This window comes from Anser cygnoides, chromosome 14 (genome assembly GCF_040182565.1).
Source record: "Anser cygnoides isolate HZ-2024a breed goose chromosome 14, Taihu_goose_T2T_genome, whole genome shotgun sequence".
Classification (NCBI taxonomy): domain Eukaryota; kingdom Metazoa; phylum Chordata; class Aves; order Anseriformes; family Anatidae; genus Anser; species Anser cygnoides.
In genome coordinates, this window is record NC_089886.1 from 2219272 (window position 1) to 2243953 (window position 24682).

Sequence of the window (24682 nt, forward strand, 5' to 3'; positions counted from 1 at the left end):
CATTGGCTGAAGTTTCCCCATGGGGCCCCCAGGATGACATGACTATTACCTCTAACTTTTTTATGGTCTGTAATGTTCTTGCAACATCATATTATTTTTACAGCAGTCAGCCAGCTATTGAAATAATGAGCTAGAAGTAATTGTACCAAAGCATTGGGGAAAAAATGAACAGACTCTTACCCTTAATTGCTCAGGTAACTAATTGATATATTTTTTAAAACCATTCTACAAAAAATGAACATTGATTACACCATAGAGTAGTAATACCAAAATTATTTTTGGACAAAGTATACCCTCGATGCAGATGGCTCTAATCCCTTTTCTACTCGCTTGTGTAATTACCAGCAGGAAATGTTGTTTATTTTATTCTCAGCATTTCTCCTTTACTCAGCCATCACCGTTTTGTCATTGTATATACAATAGTTGTAAGAATAGCTGATGGAACCAATCTGGTGTAAGTAATGTAAATATCCAGTGGTAGGTGGATTATGTTTTCAAAGGCTCTACTACCTCAGTTTAACTGGACACTTCATTATGGGCTTTTCTTTGCTTATTTGTCCTAGCAGCCAATTCATGTTGCTGATGTTTGGTTCTGTTTCCATTGATTACGTTCAGTATATTGGGCTTCATGGATTATCCACAGAAGTAGGAGATACGTGGTCACTTGGTCACTAAGCTGCATAAATGATTCTACAAATATGTCATTCTGTAATCATATTTTCAATAGCATAGCGCGCCTTCTATTGTTGTTTGCAGAGTTATTTTAAATACAATCTATTTTAACCATTTTATAAACTTGAAAACAATAGGAGAGATCCCTGCCCCACTGCTCTCAATGACAAAACTCTCCTTCCTTCCTTTGCTGGGGCCAGATTGCACCCACCGTGGTTTTTCAGTGATATTTAAAATCTGTAACTTAAGACTCTGTTCCAGGAAAGACCTACATGGGCAAACCCGCACCAATTTCCACGCAGGACAGAGTCGACGTTAGCGAGCAAACCCAACTTTAATACAGGCAGTGTCATCTGAAACTCTTTTGTATATAAAATCTAATGCTGACTGCTGCAGGGAAGAAACTTGTGTTTATTGTGTGATCTAAGGAAATGTTTCTCCCCTATTCTTTAAGCGTCCTCTCTTCGCCACACAATTGTATTACATCTGGCTTTTGGAATGAGCACAAAATGCAGGGGCCCAGTTGTGTAAACACATTTTTAAGGAAATACAGGATTGCGCTCAGAATCCGAATTTTTAACTCTTTGCTCTGACACATGGCGTTAGCGCATGGATGCGCTGCTGCTGCTGCCTGCGGTGCGTTCTCGGACGTGTTCAACCTGAGCGCGTGGTTTGGGAGCTCCACGCCATCGTCGTGGCACCTCGCAGTTGTGCTTACAGCGCGTTGGGACAGGACACACCATGCTCTCCATTTAACCTTCAGTAGGCAAATCGCGGGTAGCGCTTTGAAGCGGATTTGACTCTGGAGCACGAGAAGCCCTTGCACAGCTTGAGATTAGCGTTAACGTGAGAAGGAGAAGAGAGTTGGTGGTCAGTGGCATCCTTCTCTGCTGCCTTCTGCCGGACACAAGCCATTAACATCGGCGTAAGGATTTGTTTGGTCACTCCAAGGCGAAGAGGCCACGGATGCGGCTTCCTCGCCACGTGCCCAGGGGTGCCGGCTCCCCGCGGCCCCGCGCGGCGCTCCCGGCAGTGTTTTTTTATTGCCATTGTGGTGAAAACACGAACGAAGCTGTCGTGTGCCGGGGAGGTTTTCTGGAAGTGAACTTCTAGGGTACGTGAACAACGTGGTACGTGTGTCAATTTGGTAAATAATACAAAAAGGGATCTTTTACAGGACTGTAGCGTTGGCTTTTAAAAAGTATATCACGGTTGTTTATGTGAATAGACGACTAATGCGTTTGGTTTCTTTTGTTCCACTATTATCAATCTCCATTAACATGTCTTAATTTTCTGGCTGAAAACTAAGTACTAGGCACGCAAATTGGCAAACGTTTTTTGTTTCAATTGGCAAACACTGGGCTGCTAAGAACAAAAAATATTTCAAAGAAAGGATTTTACAAAACCTTGCCTCTGTTTTCCCTATGAGATATTATAGATGTTTTATGACAATTTTTTTGCTTTCTCTAAATTATTTAGATGGTGGTACTTGTAAAATGCTGGGTAAAATGTACATACTTGTTCTCTCTTCTGTTTTTGTATATATTTCCCAAGATGTGCACTTGTATTATAATAACCATTCCCAATTTTAGGGGAAATTTGTGCAATAAATACAGTATGTCAATTTATTTCTGGAACGTTCTGTGTATTTTTTTTATACTTGCAGTAAGAGTGTGCTGGTGACACTAAAAGCTCTAACCATCTCAGGCTTGACATCTGCGCGCCTCTTACCACACGTCCCTTTCTGGGTCTGCTTCGTGGTGCTGCAGCCGTTTTCTTCGGGGTCTCTGAAGGAACTGGTCATTTCGGATGGAGGTTTGTGCTCGCTGTCCCTTCGGTTGTGAATGGCAGTGGTGCAGAAAGGGGCAATCAGACAGGAAGGCGGTCCTCAGCGTCTTCGCTGGTGCTGGAAGAGATGTGTGCATAAAGCAGCGCTCCTCTCTCTGGGCTGTACATCGTTCGGAAATTTGCCTGCGAAGCGGATTGTCCCGCTAGCAGGGTGTTTGTAATTACTGCCCTACAAGAGAAGAGAATTTTTGCACGGAGAATTTTGTGTTACCAGAGCAGATGATCATGAGGTGTCCTCCTGACAGGGGATGCGCGAGGTTAGAGGGGATCATGCATCTCCGCGTGGGTGTTTGGCCAGAGATTATGTTAGCAGTAAATTCAGCAATAGAATCACTGCAGCATCCAGAAAATGCTGATGGTAATGCCCAGAACTGATTTCCCTCTTATATCCCCAGCCAGACAGGGATACAGCACTCGCTAGCCACTAGCTTTTCACGCATTACTCCTTTTCTGGAATTCCCTTCATTTTCCTGATACAAAGGAGAAGTTAACTAACTGCTGCCTAGCCAAAAGCCGGCGTGCAAGTGCCGCAGCACCTTTCATCCCCTGTGCGATTCCCCGCGACTCCGCAGAGGAGCAGGTGGCTTTGTCCTGGGCGGCGTAGGGCGGTGTAACAGCGGCACTGCTCCGGGGGCGCAGGGTGGGAGGCAGCTCTGCACGAGCTGCGGTCTGCACGAGCACAGCGCTCGTCCTGAACCCTTCGTGTGTTCTCTCTGCGAATGTGATGCTCAAAGTTGAGCGTTTACCATTACAAACAGTGGCCTTGTAACCGGAGTTAAATGCAAACACACACCCTGGGGATGCGCGTGTCTTTCCGAGGCTGTGTGCTGAAAGTAACGCCTCTGTTTATGCTCTGCAGTGTGCACATTCTGTTCCAGCCATCCCCTGACTTTTTTCATGTGGTACAATAACAGCTACAGGCTTCGTACACCAGCTGCGTATTCTTCTTGTCTTGCCTGTGTACAACAAAATCATCTTTGCTATTGCTACAGGCAATTCGAACTGCATCACTGCTTGGATTTGGGAAGTGTCGCTAGCTCGCTGGAGATGCTGTTTTCCCAGAATCGCTGCTTTTCAGCTTTGACAAAGAACCACGAGTTCAGATCCTGGTAGGATCTCTGCAGGCTTTTAGAACAGCAGCTGATTCCCCAGCAACGTGGGCTCTGCTCGGAGACCTCTGCTGGCACAGAAGGTGCCGGGCGAACGCCCCGACCCTGTTGATGCCCCTGGAGATCGGCGCTCGGTGCCGAAGCTGGCGGCGCGAGCCCCTGCCCCTGGCACGCAGGCGGTGCCACCACGGAGCCTCCCGAGGGGCTGCGGATGCCCCTGGGACGTGGGCCGGGAGCAGCAGTGAGGGACGGCGTGTTGGGGAGGTGCTGCGGCTCTCCTTGCCCCGGCAGGGCTCAAGGCACCGCGGCTGGGCAGCATTTTCTGCCATGGCACCGTCTGCTGACCGTCCCGCATGGCCGGGTGCATCCCACGGGCTGCGTTAATGCCCCTGGAAAGGAGCAGCTCCCGGGGAGCCTTCGGCCTCGTGCCACCCCCTTGGGTCTGGCACGGGTCTTCTGCTCTCTTGCAGCCCATCTCCGCCTTGGAAGCTTAGTAGCACAAGGACCCGTGTCACGCCCCCTTCTTTGTTTATTTTCATTACCAAAAATATTTGTACAGCAGCGGAGTTGTACTTTAAACCTCCGTCCGTTCCAGCTGTTTGTTCCCAGCTGGAGCTGAAGACATCTGCTCGGCGGGGCGGGCGCCACCGCGCACATTTCGGCTCCAGCTGCGCTCCGGGGCAGCCGGCCTCGGCAGGGCACGGGGCGCTCCCAGCACCCGTAACTACTGCACACCAGAAAAACGTCCAGAAATGAGACCATGTCAGCACGGAGCTCCTCCTGTGCTTGGAGACGTTACCGGTGAGGTGCACGTGGCCTGAAGAGCTCCACAAGCCCTTTGCAGGCCGGCTCCTGGCTCGCCTCGGCCCGTTACCAGCCGAGCGCCCATGGGATCAGGGGCAGCCACCAGCACAGCCCTCCCACTCTGGCCGCACCAGCAGGGCCCTGCTCGGTGCTGGGGGCTTTGTTTCCAGGCTTCACCCATCCGGCACTTTCCAAAGCGCTGAGAGAGGGGAACTTTCCCCAGCCGCCCGCCCTTGGCTGCTCTCGTTCGGTTTCCAACCGCCGTAACCAGAAGCTTGCTTCAGCTGGGGCTTGTTTCGCTCCTCAACTCCCCAGCGCGAGCTTTGGTGCCGAGCAGCCCCTGCGCGGGCAGCGCCGTGCTACAGAGGTGCTTGTGAAGGGTGAGCTGGGGAAGAGGGTGCAAACAGGGCTGTGAGCTCGATTTTTTTCCTGCCAGAGCCACTTCTCACTTTGGAGAGTTTAGATTCATTCGAAAAGAATAGACGCGGTAATTCTTCTATAATTACTTCAAAATCACAGCCACGGGCAATTACGTTTTTCAATAGCTTATTGAGTGCACTGAATCCTAAGAAATTAAGCACCAAATTTTCAAGGAGTAGATTTATTAATAGCAGCTGTAACTAGAAATCCTGCCTAATTTTGATCGCTACCAAAAGAGCAGAAAGAACAAGGGCTCCTGTTTGCATGCATTACCAGGAAGCCTGATAAAACTGGAGGGAGATATTCTCGGCGAACAAGATAATTACAGCTGTGCTGCTTGTGCTGCAATAATTAATGATCCTGCACTTTATTCCACAGGCTTGTTTTTCTTGTGCAGCTCAAACAGTTTAATAAAGGTCTTGATCTCTGTCGTTTCACATGACATTGTTCTGATGCTGGTGAGGCTGCAAAAGCCATCAGCCTGCGGGCAAATTTATTTTTCAAAATAGGGTTTAAATCTGCAAACCATTTCTTAAATTATAGGTTAGTATAAACCAGGCTCTTCCCATGGAAACAGAGTTTTTTAAGAACTAAGGCTTGAAGTGATCTGGTATTAAAATCTGAGACCCCCATCCTCAGCTCGAGAGATCTGCGCTGCATCTGGCCGACTGCATCCCTTCGCAGCCGTGAATTCCCATTCCCATTTTTGTGGGGGGGGGGGGTGGTGGAAACAATCCTTAACCCAAACACAGCTTTTCAAAGACGTCGTAGCGGGCTGTCACATCCCCGCCTGTGTTTTCCCAGGCTTGCTCGCTGGGAAACTGCTGACCCCGCTGCGCGCGGCTTCCTGGGGCAGGTTGCCCCCCGCCCCGCCGAGGAGCCGCGGCTTTTGGCAGCGCTCCTGGGAGCCCGCACGTACACGGGAGAAGGCCCTGGGCTTGTAACCACGCTCAGCTGGGGCAGTCGGAGGGGAAACGTCCTCCGTCAGCGGTGTCTGCCCTCCGCCTTCACCGCCGGCAGGCAGAGCACGGGAGCTCGTTAGGCATCTCTAATTAATTTGTGACTTGGCTGTTTCCTGTTCGGACCATCCAGTGGGGAGGCAGCTGAGCATCATTACTGGAGCACGTGGCGGTCTTGGTGCCACAGGGAGGAAATTACTTTCTCCAACAGGATTGCATCCCCCTCCTTGCCGAAGCGTGCCCGTGCTCTCACCAAGGATTTCCGGACCGCTTTTCCCGGAGGGATGTGGGGCTGTCGCCTCCCCTCTCGTGCTGCCGCTGGCACCCGTCGCCGCTCACCGTCGGCGGTGCCAGGCCCCAGGAGCTGCCCCGGCCCCGCTGGCGGTTCCCATCCGTCCCTCCTCTGCCTCCTGGGCGCAGGCTCCTGTTGAGCTTTGCTTTCTTCAGTTTCCTATTGAATTACTCTCGCTGCTGTTCTCGGTCGCAGATCCTTTACCATTTGTGTGCATCCCGCTTTTAGACCGCAACTGGAAAAATCTCCGGGGTGGTTCCTGCTACCTCAAGGTCTCCTTAACTACAAGCCCACAAATTGTTTCCATTTCTCTCGGTCTCTTCTTAAAAAGTGCAGCTCGTTTGTAATTCTCTCCTGGAGACAGAGTCAATTAGCAGTTCACAAAATAGCAACTGCTACTGCGAGTGTTTATGTAAAAGGAAACACTTCTGCTGCAGAGGCAGCTCTGCCCTGGACAAAGCCAGCAGTGAAACCCAACTGTTTAAACGCAGCGCAGACATCTGTGGAAAGAATCTGCCCACTGGCCAAGACTCCGAGAAGAATATCAGTCACTAGAACAGTTTGAAGAATTCAGCTGCTGGGATGCGTGCTGGTAACAGCCCCGGCTTTCAGCGCGCTGGGATGCCACTGAGCGAGTCCCTGGGGGCCGGGGGGAGCTGGGGCGCCCGCAGGGCAGCTCCTCCGCGCGGCGTCGAAGCGCAGGGAGCCCGACTCCACGGCCCAGGAGAGTCAGAGTTTGCTGGTTCGGTTGCAGTCGTTGCACTCGCGATTATTAAAATCACCTCTTTCCTTGACACTACTGCTCTTGGTGCCACAGTGCTTCTGGAAGTGAGTGTCCGCAGGCCAGGCAGATCTCTGCATGAATTTCATCGCGTTCCCCTTTTTGATGGAAACAGCAAAGACCTCTCCAGCCGTAGCTCTGCCGACGCCCAGGTAGCAGCCTCCATCACTGCTTCAGTATTTCAGGCCAGGGAACAGCTGCATCTCGGCTTTCACCTAGGTGGCGTGCTTAAAAATCGAAATAAATTCCTTCTGCCTCGGTGTCGCCGCTGTTGTCCCACCCGACAGACCCACCCGGCGCACGCTGCGGGTGCTGCCTCTTGTCGCTCGCAGCTCTGCTCCCAGGTGAAGCCCCCGAGCGAGGCAGGGCCCTGTGCGGCGCTGGGGTCATTAAATACCAGCGAACAGATCAGAGGGGATGACCAGGAGGTCTGCCATCGTGCGGAGAGGTGATAAAAGCAGCTGCCGCTGACGAGGGCTGCCTCAGTGCTGGGGACCCGATTTAGCAGCGTGCAGGAGCCGAGCGCTTGTGAGCTCACTCATGTCAGTGGGAGCCGTTTTCAAGACCCCGCTCATCAGAAAGATCAGGCCAGCAGCATCGAGATGTGACTGAAACCAGAGGACGATAGAGGGAATTTTGGCCTACATAGCTTCGCAGTGAGTTCACAGCGCATTCCTGGCTCCCAGGCCCACTCTCAGTCTCCTAAACCATGCAACGTTTCTTCGTAATCAAATTATAGTTTGTACGCACGGGCAGGGACACAAACACCCGGCCACGTCTCTTCCTACGGATGTACAAGACCCGGGCCAGCCACGAGGGCACCACCGCGGCTGCGAGGGGCTCGTGGCTGCTGGCACCAGCAGCGAGGAAAGGCCGAGGGTCTTCCCTGGCGCGGGGCGCTGTTCGGGCAGGGTAATGGCTCTCGTAGCGTTTCACCAAGAACGAGCGCGTTTTCTGTTGCACAAAGCGGAGAAATCGCTTGTCGGGCAGTCATTAGCAATTTCTTAATCGAGCTGATTGCCAGTTGAGAAAAAGTCTAGACTGCTGGCCTGTTATTTGGCAGCGCAGAGGTTGTTTATTGTTCTTCCACATGCTCGGAGAATTACTCCGTTTGCTTAAAAGGGGGGGAGGACTGAAATCCTATTTACTCTACTCTTTATCGTATTTAAACTGGCTGCCCTCCGTAGGCAAGCCATGTTTTCTGCGGGCTCAGTGTTGTCAGCCAAAGCGTTGTCCACTTGCAAATGTCAGAGATACATGGAAGGATAATACTGAGTTATGCAAGCGTTTGGCTTTTTGCCTCTGAAAATAGCTACTCGGGAGAAAAATACAAATAACATTACATGTTCTCTCCGGGTTACAACAGGTCACAGTCGCAAAATCGCCAGTGTTTGTGAAACCGTCTTGCAACCTTTAAATGTACAACTCTAAGCAGAACCCAGAAATTAATTAAGGTTATTTTTCATTAATTAAGGAAGTAACGAAAGATTTTGGAGTCAGATGTGTTGAACTGGCCACTGATTGCTGGCGCGGGGTTATCCCTGGAAGGAATCAGTTCTTCTTTTGATTTTTGGTGTTCAGCTCTGTCGATGCCCGGCCTGTTCTCTCGCCCACCCTTCCTTTTCTAGTGGCTCTTGGCACGGGGCTTCCTATAAATGAGGAATATCTTTCAGCTAGGGTTTTAACTTGATTATAACAACAAAGGAAATGCAAATGTGGAGTCACTGGCTCCAGATTGCTTCCTGTCAGGGCAGGTTTTCCCCCTCCTCCCCCGTCTTTGCTTTTTTCAGCCTAGAGCTTGGACATCTGTACGCTGTTGCTGGATGCCTCAAATATCCAGACAGGTCCATATGCTCTTTCAGCTTTTGCCAACAAAGTGCTGAGGCTGGAATCCAATACGTCCAGGTTTTGTGCAGAAAGAGTGAAACGGCAGGAGACAGACAGGCCGTTCGGTAAAAGCGCCTGCTTCAGACAGAAGGAAACGGAGCCGTTCCACGACGGTGTGCGTGTCTCTGGTGGGGTAAAAACTTCTGGCTCGGAGCAAATCAGCTGGTTTTATCTCAGACGGTGTTTTACAGCAACTTTGAATGGTTTTGTCAGTTCTTGCTCTGCTTTACGGGGCAGATGGGAGGGCCTGGTGCCCTGGCTGCTGCCCTTGGCACGCGGCCCTTTGGCCGCACGGCGGGCACCCGGCCGTCCCCCTCTGACTTGCAGCCCAACCTTTCGAGGGACTCGCCAGAGGGCAACGCACCTCTCGACGGTGGCTCTTCACATTTGGACGTGGAAATGTCAGAGGCAGGTGAGGAGCTGCATGCTAGCAAGCGCTGCTGGCCACGGGACAGCCGGCACGGCTTTGATACAAGCAGCGCTCCCTGTCCTCGCTGGCAGATTTCAGGCTCCGTGTCAATGGGCATCTTTGTTTTCAAGGAAACGTTAGCAGGCCAACAGCAAATAACCTCAGTCGCTGTTTGCTTTAGCAGGCTGTGCCTAGCACGGGACTGCGGTCCCAAAGGCACGACCGAGTAGGCGCTGCCCGAAACAACACCCAGAGCGAGGGGCTCTGGAGCGCGGCCGCTCGCTGGCTCCCATCCCCGCCGCAAAGCCCTGCCCACGGAGATGCCCCCGGCTGCCCTCAGCCAGAAGAAATGCCCGAAGCTGGCCAGAACCGAGGCACAGTGACCGGCCACCGTCTCCACAGGACGCGTTCACCCACAGCAGCTCCGGCTCCAGCTCCCCATCCCCGTCCCCGTGCCCGCCGGCAGCGCTCAGCTCCTGGGGAACAGCAGGGACCGGGGAGCGTGAAAAGTGAGGGAAATTGTCACCAGAGGCAAAGCATAAGCAGAGAAACATCGTGTGCCCCGTATTTAAAAATTGTTAGGTTTCCCATTTGTTCCTGTCTCGATGATTAGGGCTGAAAAGCAAAGGTTTGGCTGTAACGACCTCTGTAGCTGCTGGCATGTAAGTGGCCTTCCAGTTTCAGCCTTTGGGGAAAATGCGTGTGGGAAAGGAAACCTGTGCTAGCGTTGAGTTAAGGAGAAGAGGAAAGATGGGTTTTTAGGTTTAAATTTTTTGTTATCGTACAGCAGAAAGGTGAAGTTAAAGACCTCATAATTCTATGCATTTTGACATTTTACCTTTACCCTTTGCACTGAAACTGGGGAGCTGTGCCTCGGAAGGGGCAAAGTAAGTGGTAGAATACGAAATGACCGATTCATACTCACTTCTCATTTTGCATAAAATGATGTGTAAGCTTGCAATTTCTGGGACGTAATTTCAGAAATTGAAATTTTGAGTGGCAAAAGGCTTTTTTAGAAAGGAGCTCAGTATTCTTATCTGTGCAGGTAGGTGGTCAGTGTCACAACATTGCAAAAATGTAACTGCCCTGCAAAAAGTGCCCTCGCACGAAATTCCCAACTGTCTCTGTGCATTCACCATTTCAGGCACTTTTAGCGAGCCATAACAAACACAGAAAATTAATCATCAGAATAAGCAAATATGGTAAAACAGTCTGAATAGTGTCTTTCCATTGGGGGATCCCAGAACATTTTGCTTTTCCTCTGGTCAGGCAGAGAACTAGTTTGTATTTTCGTTGCAGTGTGGTGAACACATACTTAACCAGCCTTTTGTCAATGATGTGAATGAATCTCTGAAGGGGATTTTTTTTTTTTTTTTTTAAAGCTGAGAAATCAAAACTGATAGCCTAAAAGCCATATTGGAGAGCAAAGAAGGAAATCGGCGGACTATAATAGATCTCATGGGAACGAGAATTGTATAGAATACTTGAAAATACAAGAAAAAATATCTTGGTGTATGATGATTGTGTATTTTTCCCACTGGGAGAGGTGAGGAAATTAAATTTTACCCTGAAGACTCTGGGACGTGTGCATGACGGTGAAAGGTGTGAGGTGAAAAGACAACTTTGCAAGTGGCGGTGAAGTCGAACAACTGAAGGCACACACCAGCACAAGGCCACGCACTACGTAATTTGGCTGATCTTTTCAAAGTCACAGACATTTGAAGTAGAAACATTTAATCTCCTTAGATTGCGATTCATCTGTATAAATAGCAGCACACCTTTGCTTCTTACATGTAAGGCTACACATATTATTTTTTTTTTGATAAATAAAATATGATGTGGTGATGCTTAATTAGGGTAGTGATACAATCCAGACAAAAGGGAAGCAGATTTTCCCTTCCACACAGACAACAGGCATCCTGCTTGACCACATCCTTTAATCCCAGCCCTGAAATTACTCACTTGTGAAAGCTTCTTAATTGTATTTAAATACATAGGCTTTACCATGTGGAGACATTAGCTGTAACACCAGTAAGCAGTTAGGATCAAGACACTCATTTCCATTGTTCTCGAGATATTTGGGAAAATAAACCTGACAGCTGAAACAGCCCCTGGAATAATTGCAGCTATTACAGCCATTACATATCCAAATTCAGGTATTTTTGGAGTGAGGAAAGTCTTGTTTCATGAGCCAGTTGAGCCGAGCAATTAAATGGGAATAGAAGGTTTTGATCCTGTTTGGTACCTCTATATACACTGCTCGATACGTGTCCATTGGCTGGTGTACAAAAAGTAAGAGAATTTGTGGGAAAAAGAGAAAGGGATTCTTTGGCCGTTAAATTTATTCCCACGTCGAGTACCCATTTCTGCATTATTTTGGTTGCAGAAATGCCAAACAGCTAGAATAGCTGGTAGAATGAGTTAATTTCTAACAACCAGGATTAGGATTTAAATTATTACAGATCCATGAGAACTTCCACGGCATAGATTTCAGTTACACATTTCGTTCTGTCTTCCATTACGTTTTTTTCTTAGTCAATTGCGCTTGGGGAATATTAACTAATCTTTTACATGACACCTAACTATAAACTGAGCTGATAAAGAAACATTACTCGATTTGCTCTTAGATCTCTGGTTAAAGAAAAAGAAAGCATGAAGGGGAAAAAAAATTGTTTAATAAAGAAGGCTTCATGCTCCAATTCTTTTCCACTTGCTTCTCCTCGATTTGGATTTCTGGCAGGGGATCTCGGAAGATTCCCACACTACCGGAAATAACATTTTATGTAGTAAAGTTGAAAAAGGATAACATGTTCTGCCAAAGAACTTGTACAAACTTCTGACCTTTGGAACAATAATAGGCATGGTATTTGGGAATGTTAATTTTATTACTGCAGTTCAAAATTAACTAAAAAAAATACAGTCTCGGTAGACTTCATGAGAGTGAGACCCTGTCCTTACCTGACGGTCAACCTAGAGAGCACCTTACATTGTCTGTCCCTAGCGGAAACAGCGTAATGCCTTTGTGATCTTATGAATACTTGCTTTTAAGACCAGGGCCATCCATTCAACTGTCGTTGTGCCTGCAGTGGTACTAGGCACAACACCAAAAAGGTCTACAGTTAAGGAAATGTCAAATTTCCTCAGATTTGTCTTTGAAGGAAACACTAGAAATATTATAAATCAGCTTGGAATGGCCATTGAAGTCCTTCAGTACAACAAAGACAATTGTGCCATAAAGGGCAAGCGGTAAAGAGAACTGGAAGAAATACTGGAGAAAGGGAAGAAACAAGAACACTCTTGTTTATTCGGAAGGAAAGAGGAAAAAAAAAAAAGGGCATTGAAGTACAAACACAAGCTGTGTGCCTGCACGGCTTTCATCTCATGGCTTTACAAAACTTGGCGTGAGGAAGGAAGTCTTCCAGGGCTGCGGTCCCCAGGGGCAGCCCTCTCTGGAGATGCAGGCCTTCAGGGGACGTAGAAATGGGCCTGTACCCACTGCTGCCAACCCAGGGGACTTATGAGCAATTTAAGTGCCTTTTTTAGGGCTGAAACACGGATCCCGGGAGCGCCTTTTGTGGCACCGCCCAACCTGTGCCACGCAGGGGTTGAGGCTCTGGTGTCATGCAAGGCCTGCCCTGAGGTCTCAGCGCCTGAACCCATAGCCGTAAAGGTCAGAATCAAGATTTTATTAAATGTGTAACGATTTTATTAAATGTGTTAACTTTTTTATTAAATGTGGTTGTGGAACATGCTGCGGGCAGGAGCACGGGATTGAAGACACCGTGCTAGTGAGGAGAACGGGACCCCTGCCCAGAAATACTGCGTGACTGGGAGAAGCGTGTTTTATTTGACGCCCAAACGGGACTAACGCAGAAAAGGGGCCATTCCAGGCGGCCAGGTACGGCTGCAGGGATCCCAGCCCCGAGCCGCCCAGTCGCGCCCCACAGCTCTGTCCCGGAGCCCCTCAGCCCCCGCTGGGCGGGAACCCCCCGGCACCGCCCCGCGCATGCGCCGCGCCCCTCCCAACCCTCGCGAGCCTTCCCTCCGCGCCTCTCCCCGCCCCGCCCCGCGGCGGGCGAGGGGAGGGGCCCGCCTGAGCCCCGCCCCTCCCTCTCGCCCCGCCCCTCGGCCTTCCTGCTGATTGCTTTGGTTAAAGGGCCCGCTCTCGCGTTTTTTTCCCCCTGGCCGGGGGGGAGTGGGGGGAGCGGCGCCGGGAACCGAGGCGGCGGCAGCGGTCCGCGGAGGCGGCGGGGCTGAACCGAGCCGAGGCGGGCTCCGCACACGAGCCGGGAGCCGGAGGAAAGTCGGAGCTCGGCGGCGCCGCCGCCAACTTCCCCGCCCGCCCGCGTGGCTTTGTGCGCGGCCGGCGGGCGGAGCCGCGGGGCTCGGGCGGGGCGCGGGGAGTCCCGCTCGGGCCGGTAACTTCCCGCGGCTCGGCTCGGCTCGGCACGGCCCGGCCGCCGCTGGGGCCGCGCGATGGGCAGCGGCGGCGGCGGCCGGCGGAGGGCGGCGGGAGCCGGGGCCACCTGCCCCGAGCCCCGCTGCTGAGCCGGGAGCCGGGAGCCGCGGCCTCCGCCCTCCGGTCCCCGCCGCCGCGATGAGCGCGGCCGTGGAGCCCCGGGCCAAGCAGGCGCTGCGGAAGAAGCCGGCGGAGAGGACGGCGGAGGTGAGCGAGCCGCGGAGCCGCCCCCCGGGCCGGTGCTCACCTGCGGGGCTCGGAGCGGGGCCGTGTCCCCCTGTCCCCCCCCCCCCCCCGCCCCGCGTTGCTTTCCTCGGGCACCGGCAGCGCCCCGGGGGTGGGGTGGGGGGGGGTGGGGGGGGGTGGGGGGGGGGCTGCCGGCTCCGGGGTCCGGGGGGGGGTTGGCGGGTCTGGGGGCGGTCTGAGAAATTGTCTTTCTCGGCGTGATTTTGCGATGTGTGCAGGAATTGGGGGTGCGAAGCGCTCCGCGGGGTGGCCCTGTGGGGCGGGGAGGCGGCTGTTGCCCCGTGGTGCTGGTGGGAGAGCGGGGCACCCGGCCCTACAAACCCGGGGCAGAGCCCCTTGGGCACCCCCTTGTGGGATGGGGACCCCCCCCCCCCCCAGCACCCCCTTGCCTCGGGACACCTGATAGTTCCTGCTCGGGTGTCTGCTCCCTACATTAATGATGAGAGCGCTCTTCCACGCCTGCCTCTCTTCTTTCTGTCTTATCCCTATCGGCCCCCTCTTGCCCCAGACCTCTTCTCCCCGTTGCTCGGCTCTGCGCCTCGCCCGGCAGCGTTCCCCCCGCTGCATGGCTTGTGGCTGTTCCCCCTCCGTCCGTCGTGACCCGGCACCGGGTGGCTCGGCCGGCGTGGCCGCAGGTTGCTGCTGCTGCTGCTCCCCGTGTCCGGGCCTCCTGGCTGGGAAGGATTTTTTTTGTGGTAGGCATCCCTGATCTTCCGCTCCAGCTATTGTCGTGGAATTCTGTAGAAACGCCGCCTTCTTTGGGGTAAAACTGCCTTAAAATATAAGTTTTGCGTAGCCGTGTAACTCTGAGCTGCCGGATACCGCGGTGTCCAGCGCCTTGGTGCTGTGCTCGGGGCTCGCGTGGCTTTGTGTGGGTTCCCCTGGGCTCTGACACCAGAGGTGTGTGCAGGTCTGAATTTGCTGAGGTATCTCAATTGGGGAAATCCTAGGAGAATAAAAGCCCTTTGCTAATCTGACTAATAGCACCTCTAAAAATGATTTAAAAAAATCTTAATTCCCTCGCTAATCTGGCCCCTTTTTTTGGCAGGCACTTAGAGACACTAACCAGCGAGCCTACTCGTGATTAAAGTTAAACACGTACTTAAAACTTGGCAGGGCTGGGGCCTCTGCTCTCGCTGCCTGTTGCTGAGCGGGTAATTACGGTCCCATCGCTTGTTTTCTTGGGGTACTTTCTGTTTACGTGGGTTTAGAAACTCCCCTGGTCCCAAGGAAAGCTTTTCCCTTTGGGTCCGGGAGTCCCTCTGCGGGCACAGGGCGCTGCCCGACCCCGCTGCCGCCTTGCTGGGTGCGATGGCAGATGGGTACGGGGCGATAAGGGAACGAGAGGAAGCAATTGCAACAGTATTTTATTTTTTTTTTATTTTTTTAAATTTTACTTCTCAAGTTGTGCCGAGCACCCTGACCTGTCGCTTCCTCCCGGAGGCACGCAGAGCCGGCGCGGGCCTGGCAGGGGTGCGCCAGGCGGTGACTCCTGCCTGGAAGCATCCTGCGGTGCGCGGGCAAAGAGCCTGACTTCGCCTCTCCCTCCTCCTCCTCCTCCTCCCGGGGAGAGGTGTCATCAGCGCCTCCCACGTGAATTCAGCTGTGAATTCAGCTGCGTGGGGCTGCTCCTGTCCTTCCACCCCCTTGTTGTACAGGGGGAAAAAATAATTCCCAAACCGTGACTGAGATGTTACGGTGAACCAAAGCTCCTGGTCTGGATGAGTTCCAGTCGCTTGCAGTCCCTCTCTGCTCCCCCTCTCTGTCTCTGCCCCTGCCGTTTATAGGAGCAGCTCACCTGGGTGTTACAAATTACAGGGCTGGGGCGGCACTGATTAGTAGCGTGGTCTGGTGCTTCCTAACTATCAGCTCTGTGGCAGTCTCTGGAGAAATACAGGTAAATAATACCCTTGTCAATTTGCGCTTGTGAGTGGTGTGATTATGGATGTGACTGTGATTTTCAGGACTCTTTCTTGACAAAGTGTTTTAATTTGTAAGCACTAAGGAGCTAAGCAGGGAGATATTAAAATATTTTAATAACTTGCTTATTTTGGAGCATTATCTAGATGGCTTGCTTAAGTAAAAAATTTTTAATTCTTGCTGCTATAAATATTTTTGTTTGGAAAATCTCTGTTAGGGCAAGTTTTCAGTGTTGTGGTAACATTCCGATGTTTGTTAATTGTTAAAGTGGGTAACTTATGCATATTAGACATGTACACACTTGATTTTTTTCTTTGGTAGCTGTTGCTCAGATACCTGGTGTGCTCTAATTGTTAATTTCTTGGGGAGGGATTTTGAACTCCTGGAGGTTAGCTAGCATTGAACAATACAATGCATCTGTATGTAATGGCTATTCTGTTACTCTATTTAGTAACTTTTTTTGGAATTACCTAAATCTGGGAAATCTATGAGCAGCTTCCCCCTCCCCTGGCTCACTGTAAACTCGTATAGGTGCGTGGTGCGAGCTGGCTGTGCTCGTGGAAAGTCTTTTAAAGTGTTTGCTTGTAGGCTGATAGCTGTGTGCGTGTGAGATTGGCTGCCCAGGATTCCAGTCCCACGTTCCTAAAACGTGTGATTCAGAGGTTACAAAGAACCGACTGTGACAGCGTGCTGAGGCTGCCTACCAGCCTGTCTGTCTCGAGGGTTCAGCCTCAAAGCGCAGAACGTGCGGGGATTGTGCCAGATGTTGGTTTTGATACCAGATTATCCCAACAAATAATCCTTCAGCGCGCACTGTCCTGTCAGATGGAGGAAACTTTTTTGCTAGTTGAACACTTGTTCACCTAAAAAAAAAAAAAAAAAAAAAGAAAAATTCAACATCAACAAAAAACTTGTTTAATGTTTGAATACCTGCATTTGTCTTCCAGGGTTATGCTGATGTCTGTGTGGTGTTAAATGTGGGAGTACTTACACATGTAGATCCTCTCGATCTTGCAGGCTGGGAATTTGGGATTTGTGTACTTCCATGCGCGGCTTTAGCTTTGTCTTGTACATCTTTGTGCCTGTTCCGTATGTCACAAGTGGGGATATTAAATTAGTAATTTGGGAGTATTTTAATAGAAGGAAATTGTTTGTTCAAAGCGGTAGGAGGGAAAGACAAATGTTTATGCCACCATGTGTGCTCTCTCATTAAAGGCTTAATTTTTCGAGGCCCAGAATTGCTTATCTGATCCATACAAAGGCTGTGATGTTAGTCTGTTGGGGAGTGGTTTAATGCCTACAGCAGATAAGGTCTCTAAGGCTGATAGGGCAAAATAGCAAATGCTTATGCTCCTTTTTTTCTCCTTTAACTCCTGTGAGCGTGCTGTCTTCATCTTTATTGGAACCCTTTCCCAATGTCATCTCCTCTCAGTTCTTCGTGACTTTGTTCTAGGCAATATTCCCTATCCGTGGTGAAAAAGCTTTGCTTTTACTGGACTTCAAAGAGTTAGCTTATTTTTATACTGTAAGCTCTCGTATTTTCCTAACTTTGTACCATGTCTTGTTTCAGCAATTCTCGATTAATGTTAATTCAACTTTATTTGGCAATACTAACTCCTCCTCCTCTTCCTGTTCCCTTTTTATTAATACAGTGGAAAGGGAAAAAAAACTAATTTGCACAATTGTGTCATAACGGAGTCTGCTATTTGGAGTGTGTATGTGATGCTTCTTGATGGCTTATAAATAGAGAAATATATCTGCACGAATCTAAATCACGCGCAAATAGTACATTGATGGGCATTATAAAATGGTTGTAATAAATAAAATAAATTATTGCTGACAGCGTAACAAAGGCACTCTTGTACTGTAGCACAGCTGAGCCAAACAGAGGAGAACATCTGCTTCTTGTTTCCAGAAATAACTGGTATTTTGAAGTGTTTTTTCATCCTTTTTAATAATTTTCTGTAAACTCAGTAGGTGAAATGGGATTAGCCTTTGTTAAAATTCATTGTTTCTGCAGTTCATGCTGAGCTTTTAGCATTGTAATGTAACAACAGTGTTGTTTTTGAATAGCCATTTAACGTAATCAGAATTGTAGACTCTCTGCAAAATCTAGATGCTTGCAATTATCTTAAACCCGAAAAGAGACTTGAATTAAATGAAGTTGCAGATGCTGCTTTGTATTTAATAAAAATTCCTTACTGTTAGGATGTGGGCCTCCAAAACTGGGAAAGAGTAATGATGGAAACCTGACTCCTGCCGTAATTTTCTACTACCTAACCTCTGTCTTACATTTTCTTTCTCATTTTTTGTTAGTGATATGTTCTTTTATAGCTGGTGCTTTCTAAAACTTTGTCATGCAAGTAGCAATTTCAGAGCTCAAACTGAAGACGCTCAGTAGTTACGCAGTGTAAAATATTGGAGTTTTTTTTGTGGCTCTGTTTTTGGTGCATTTTTAAGAGGGACTCCCAGCCTGTGCATCAAGATGTGACCGGTGCTGTGTTACCTCTGTCACTTACCTTGCAGAGACCTGGTGTGCTCTTGGCGTGTGACTGTGTGTGGAAGTTGGAAGAAACCTCTAAAATGAACACGTTGGTTATCTCTGGGTCAGGAAGGAGATTGCGAATGCATACGGATATGCCTGTAGTTAACTACTAATAAATTCCTGGCTGGCGAGTTCCGTACCACATGCAGATTGCCTTTCTGTACTCATACGACAACAATTATTATTTACAGTTACAAGAACATAAAGCCTTGTAATATAATTATGAGTACTTTACAGGCAGCCTTGTGAAGGTGACAGATACAGTTTTGATTTTCTAGTCGCACAGAGTGAAAATAAACACACAAAAATAACTTATTTCATCAGCCAAACTGTTGAGTAGCTGCAGCTTAAGAGAGGCTTGAGAGTGCTTCACCCCAGCCCTGGGCTCTGCCTAGGTGACACCAGATTTTTCTTTGGTTTTATGTCGCTTATTTAAAGTTCAGAGCAGTCATACCTGAGAAGTGACACTGTGGATATCATGTTGGCGGCAGATGGATCTTAAGACTGAGGTTTTCCTCACAAGAAGGGTGCAGTTTCCTAGTCCATGAAGCAGGTCCTGAAGTTCTTTATTACTTTAATGAAATGGCAATAAACCTCTCTTCCTCCTTAACTTCCTTGCTGTGTAGTTTTCGGCTGTAAGTAAAACAAAAATGCAGTTTTTCTTTCCAGGCTGCTCGTTAAATGAACACGGTTAAGCTCACAATAAATGCAGCACTGACAGTCCTGCAGACTGTGCATAGCCCGGTAACGCTGCCTCGGAGCTTTGGGAGACCTGGGTCTTAGCCACCAGCTCCGTGTGTTAGGAAGTTGCACCTTGACATCCGAGTTGATCAAGAATGATGCTCTTTGATGGACCCTGCTCAGCCCTTTATTCCAAAAATTCACGCAGACCAGCTGATGCAGGTATGCCAGTAGTCAGACGTGCAGGTGATGCGTGGTGTCCCCCCTTCCTGGGAATGGCAAGGACAAATCTCTCTTGTGGATAATTAAAATTAACCCTGCATTGTTAATCTGTCGTGGCTGAGCGTAGGACTGACTTGGAATTCACCAGAATGGAAAGCAAAGTCTTACTTAAATTTAGGGGAATTTTTCTGTGTTTCTTCAGTTGTTTTCCTCGCTTGGGACATACAGTTGGTTTGTCTGCTTCTTGGCCAGAAATGCTTCTCAATCTGGCGTATGTTTCAATACCCAAATAATTCAGATTATCACTAGTTGGAACTTCAAGTACGACACACTTTCTGAAGCTGAAATCAGCCCTAAATTAGTTGCACTTAAGTAAAATCCATCTGTTGTTTCAAGTGAACCGAAGTACAATATTGGAGCATCTACCAGTTTTTAACCAAATGTCAATATGTGTAAATACTCAGCTGTAAGAGGTTGAATGTCTCTTAGGGTTTTTGTTTATTTCTGACAATTTTTTGAGCTTATTTTTGTTGCTCGTTCAGCAGCAAGACTGAAGCGTTGCTCATATTAGTCTTTTGATTATTTGTCTCAGACACAAATAACGCCACGCCGAGCTTTGGACAAAGCGCCGTCGGTGTTCGCAGACGAGGGCTTCTTGTTTGGGAGCTGCGCAGATGTTGTGTGTTGGCAGTACCTGCGCAGGAACTGCACTACTGCTTTGCAGAAATAAATATTTCTTCCAACTTTCTTAACAGTTAAGGCCTGTTGAGTTGGGTCAAATTTAGGTTCGAGGTTCCAGCCAAATAGATCATTTTTCAGGATTCTGTTTTAGGGCTGAGTACATACAGTGGCTTCACTGAAGTGTCATTATGGCATTAATGAATAGATGCTGCTTAAATTTAGACTTTGTCCAACAAAGTTCCCTTGTTCAAAGAACTTAATATTAAACAAGTAAGTAATGTGAAGGTTTGTTGGGTGGTGAATTTCTCGTGTTTAGCGTCAGTTTCCATATTAACCCGTCTTGTGGGTGAGGGTGTAGAAAACTGTCCTGGAGAAGAATACTAGGGCAGGAGTGAAAGGAATAAACTCAGATGGAAACTTTGTGATTTGTAAACTGCCCTGAAGCAGGTGTGTGAGTTCTTGATTAGTTATTTTCACAACAATTTTACAATTTTATGAACCAAAATTGCTTTAAAAGGTGTGCATGGGGGGAAGCGTGTTATCCAGAATAGAACTGCATGTTTTTATTGTCATGTCTCAGGTTGGGTGAAATGCTAGAGAAGGTAAACCTGTAATAAAAACTTGGAGAAGTAGATCCACCTGAACGGTTGTTATCAGCACCACCTTGGGTGATGAATAACCTGGGAACGCTCTTGTGTCCTCCCGTCGGAGGCTGGGACCTGGCAGGAGGCCCTGTCGGGGCGTTCTCAGCTCTCGGGTGCTTACGTGGGGTTTGTGGCCGTCGGTGTGCTCCTGGAAGTGCCGTGGCTGTCGGCGTGGTGTGACGCATCGGCCCTGACTGCGGTCACGCCGATTTCCAAAGAGTTTCCTGTACGTTAAAGGGCTGTGTGGTGCCACCTTCCCTGCTGTGCAGAGCCTTTGGCTGCTCGGACCTGACTTGCTGAGCCCAGCCCTTGTGCATGGATCTTGCTGGTTTGTAACTGCTGCTTTTCCCAATCCAGAGCATCTCCACCTCTGGCCTGGTAAGAGTGGAAGGGCACAGATGTTGCTTCTGCGTTGGGTGATGCTTTTGGGTTTCACGTGCAGAATTTGAAGGGTTATTTAGCCTAAGTCAGCTCCTTGGCGCTTCCTTCCAACCCGTTTCAGCCTGCTCAGTGGTCAGCCAGAACCAGTTGGGTTTGCTGCTCAGCGCTGGGTTCCTGACTGCTGCCCGTGTGCCGTGACTCATGCGAATTCCTGCGTGGAATGGGAAGGCTGCTGTAGGGAGCATGTACGTGTTCAAGGGGAGATCAAATTACAGCGCCCTAATAACTCTGCGGACAATGGCTCATGAGTGTCAGCATTGTTTGCAGAATGCTCAGGGTTTGTGCTCGGTGAGTCAGGGAGTTACACATGACAAGGTGGAAAGCCTCTTCACTGTCCTTGTTTGTCTCCTGGACATAATTTCCAGCTCTGATTTGTGGAAATGAGCTGCTGAGTAAGAGTGTGGTCCTGGTACCAGCGAAAGGGTGTCTTCGAGCGTTGGCTTGTGTCTCGGCTCAGCTCCCTGCCTGAGGTGGAGCCGTGAGGCTGAGCAGTGGTGTTGGTAAGGCCAGAGAGCGCAGGCTGCTTGTTGCCAGTTGGGCTTGTGGCTTCCAGCATCCCTCGTGTCCAAAACTTGATGGAATTGTGGAGTCTGAGCATCCTGGTCAAGTGTAACGAGAACACAGTTATTTGTCTGGCGTGTAGTTATGCAAAAACGTGACTGGCTATGGCCTCACCTTCCTGTGCTCCTGCTTGTTGGGATTCATTTGGAGGATGCAAGGCCACAACAAAAGCAGTAAGGAAAATGTTCCGGCTTTGTAATCGGTGACTTTGTGCAACTGTGCTGAGTACGTACAGGCAGGTACCTATCACATGCCATGTGTATGGCTTTTAGGTACCTTTTCAGGAATATGGATATAAAACAAGGATTTTAAAGGAAATTTATGTTTTAGGGTGCTCTTGCAGCAGGTGTGACTGTGTGGCAGGAGGAAGGATGGTGGCTGTGGGCATGGGCTGTGCTCCAGCCCTCAGGGGCCTTGCTGAGCCCCACAGGGCCGGCTGCGGAAACCTCCCTCGGCCTAGCAGCAATGCTCCTGAGTGCTTTGTGTCAAGCCTTAACGTGCCCGTGTCTGGCACCTGTAGGGACAGATTTGTCTGAAAGTCCTATACCACATGTGATTTGATCTCTCTTTTTGTCATTGCTGTATTTTTTAAGCCCTACATTCTGTTACCATCCAAATACAGGGAGATACTTTAGCTCCACTTCATTAGCATTGTGCCTGTTGATTCAGTGCTGGTTGTTGGTTAAAGGAATTTGAGAAACTGGTGTGGGTGTTGGTAAGAATACTTAATTAAATATCTCCAGAATACATCAAGCTCTCACTCTTCCTGTGAAACGACTTGCGGAGCACTGTCTTCCCTCTCGTCCTTCACTCCTCTTCCCTTCACCCTCTGATGTTCTGATGCACATCCATCCGATTCTTTTTGTTTATTTTTTGTTCCAAGAAGCTGGCTTTGGAAGGCCCTCTCAGTGGTTCTGGGGTTTTCTGGCCTCACGGTATAGTTGTCAGCACGGCTTTTGTGTCTGGGAGGTTACTGTAAAACAGAACCTCACTGTTTTCACTGCGTGATTGTCAGAGCGTGCTGGAAGCTCACGCAGAGAATATTTGTGGATCTTTTTCAAGCTGTTGGCCAAAGCGACAATTTGGATCCCAAAACTCCTGACTGCGAAGAACAGAGATGACAGCAGCTTGCTTTGTGATCGTCTTCCCAGCAAACAGGGATTTGGGGGCTCAACAGACGTGATTTTGCAGACTAGGTCAGAAGTCATTATTGATTAAAATATTGCAAGGCCCATTTCTCTAAGCTATGATGATAGGATGGTTGTAAACTTAGCTTGTAGGAGGTTGAAAATGACTCCCTCTTTCTGAATATTGCTGTCAGTGAAAACTTGTGATGATGGGGCTCTCTTGCTGGTGAGTGGGCAGTGGTACGGATTTGGCTGCCGATCTGCTGAGGCCAGGCCGATGACCAGGTAACCTGGTGCCAGTAAATTCCCAGCGGGAAGCTCCTCTTGGTTCTTTTCGGAAGGTAATACGACTTCTACATCATCCAAACCTTACGCATTGCTAAAGGAGCAAATGAAGCCAGAGTGCGTCAGGGCAGCTCAGTTTCCCAGTGATTTCCCAGGGAGCACTGGAAGTGGTGTTGCCCTAAGATTACTTTTCCTATCCCTGCTTCCAGTCACTGTTCCTGAAAAACTGGTTTTTCATTTCTAATGGCAGCTATGACAGCTCTGGGAGTGAAACCAGAAATTATCATGCGGTCCTGGAATTCTTTCTTGAACTTATTTCCTTTAATGCCTATCTTTCCCCATGTTGTGGGGTCATGTGCTTGGTTACAGCTGCAGAGTAATAATTCAACCAAAAGCTGGCAGTGATGGATTTAAATTTGAATGTGTAATGTAACGTTTTTCTAAAAAGAAAAATAAAAATACTTTCTATTGTATTGTCTGAATTCAAACAATGATTTTTAGGGACTTTGGAGTAGGGTGTGTTTTACAAAACTGTTCATCTGAGCTAAAAGACAAGCCCAGTGCCTCATGATTAACCTTGCAATAGGAACTCCTTGGAGATGCTAGAATAGTAAGGAAGGGCGAGAAAAGGGTGTGGAAGGAGGTGGGAAAGAACTGCAAGTACTGTTGGCATTCAGAGAAGTTGCCAAATGGAAGAAAAATACATTTCTGTTCTGCTTTTGTTCTCTAAAAATGCAAAGGGTGGAGGGCAAGCAGTCAAGATGTGTAGGTGTTTAATTCCTTGTAGAGGCAGTATTAAAGCCCTTAAAACACCATACTAAATACAAGTCATCATAAAAAAAAATATAATTATCTTTTTAAAAACAATCTCTTCAAGTAGTATACCAAAACTCACTTTGTGTAGGCTTTACAGAGGAGCCTTTCCATAACACTTATAGGAGAATTAGTTTTGCCAAAATCACTTTATATAAGGACATCTGGGTGTCTGTAGCACAAATAAAGAATGAGATGATAATGCTCAGTCCTAAAAAACTTGGATGTGTGCTTTTGGAGGACGCTGGGGTGAAAGTGGCCAGGCGTAGTCCACTTGTGCCCAGGCACTTTTTTTGAGGAGGGGAAGGAGAGAAGCCAAATATCTTCAGGCAGTCATCCAAGCAGCTATGGATGCTGCTGTTTCAAGCACAGATAATGCTCGTAGTGCCAGCTAATAACGCTGCGTGCAAGTGTGCTTGTACTCACGTTCTACGAGTGCAAAGAGCTGGTAATGGCCAGGTGGAAACGAGTCTCTTGGCATTAAGAGGTGGCTTGTGGTGGTCTTGTCAATGGCAAAGAAGCTGAATGCTGTCTTGGGCCGTACGTTCTGGGTAAGATTCCAGTTTGCAGGGTTTCTCTTCCCACCCTCTAAAGCACGTGCAAAAATTTGTTTTCATTGGGAAGTATATTAAAGAACTGATCTATAAAGGATGTCAGGAATGCTGATGTCCTTTCTTGTAAGAGGCTGGTCGTTGCCATAACAGTGTTTTGCTAATGCTCCTGTTGCCAGACAAGCTATTTTCTAAAACTAGGAGGTCTTTTTGTTCCAATGACCTCAGGCTTAAAATATAGAGGGTTTTCCTTTTGTTTGATGAAACTGATACACCCTTCTTCCCCTTTTGATGATTTCAGTGCAGTATTTTGGAAATACCCTTA

General features: G+C 48.8%; 1 protein-coding gene across 6 annotated transcripts in view; it reads left to right on the forward strand.

Annotated features, from left to right (window-relative positions):
- Positions 1-13364: 13364 nt before the first annotated feature.
- RAPGEF6 (Rap guanine nucleotide exchange factor 6) overlaps positions 13365-24682 on the forward strand; it is a 120654-nt gene continuing 109336 nt past the window's right edge. For 2 of the 6 annotated variants that reach the window (XM_066977030.1, XM_066977029.1), the window contains exon 1: positions 13370-13847. In XM_066977030.1, the coding sequence (XP_066833131.1) occupies positions 13779-13847 (69 nt within the window). In that variant the 5' untranslated portion in view covers positions 13370-13778. Of the gene's footprint in view, positions 13848-24682 lie in introns of all 6 variants that reach the window. The other 4 variants (XM_066977033.1, XM_066977035.1, XM_066977031.1 and 1 more) reach the window with 4 other exon arrangements.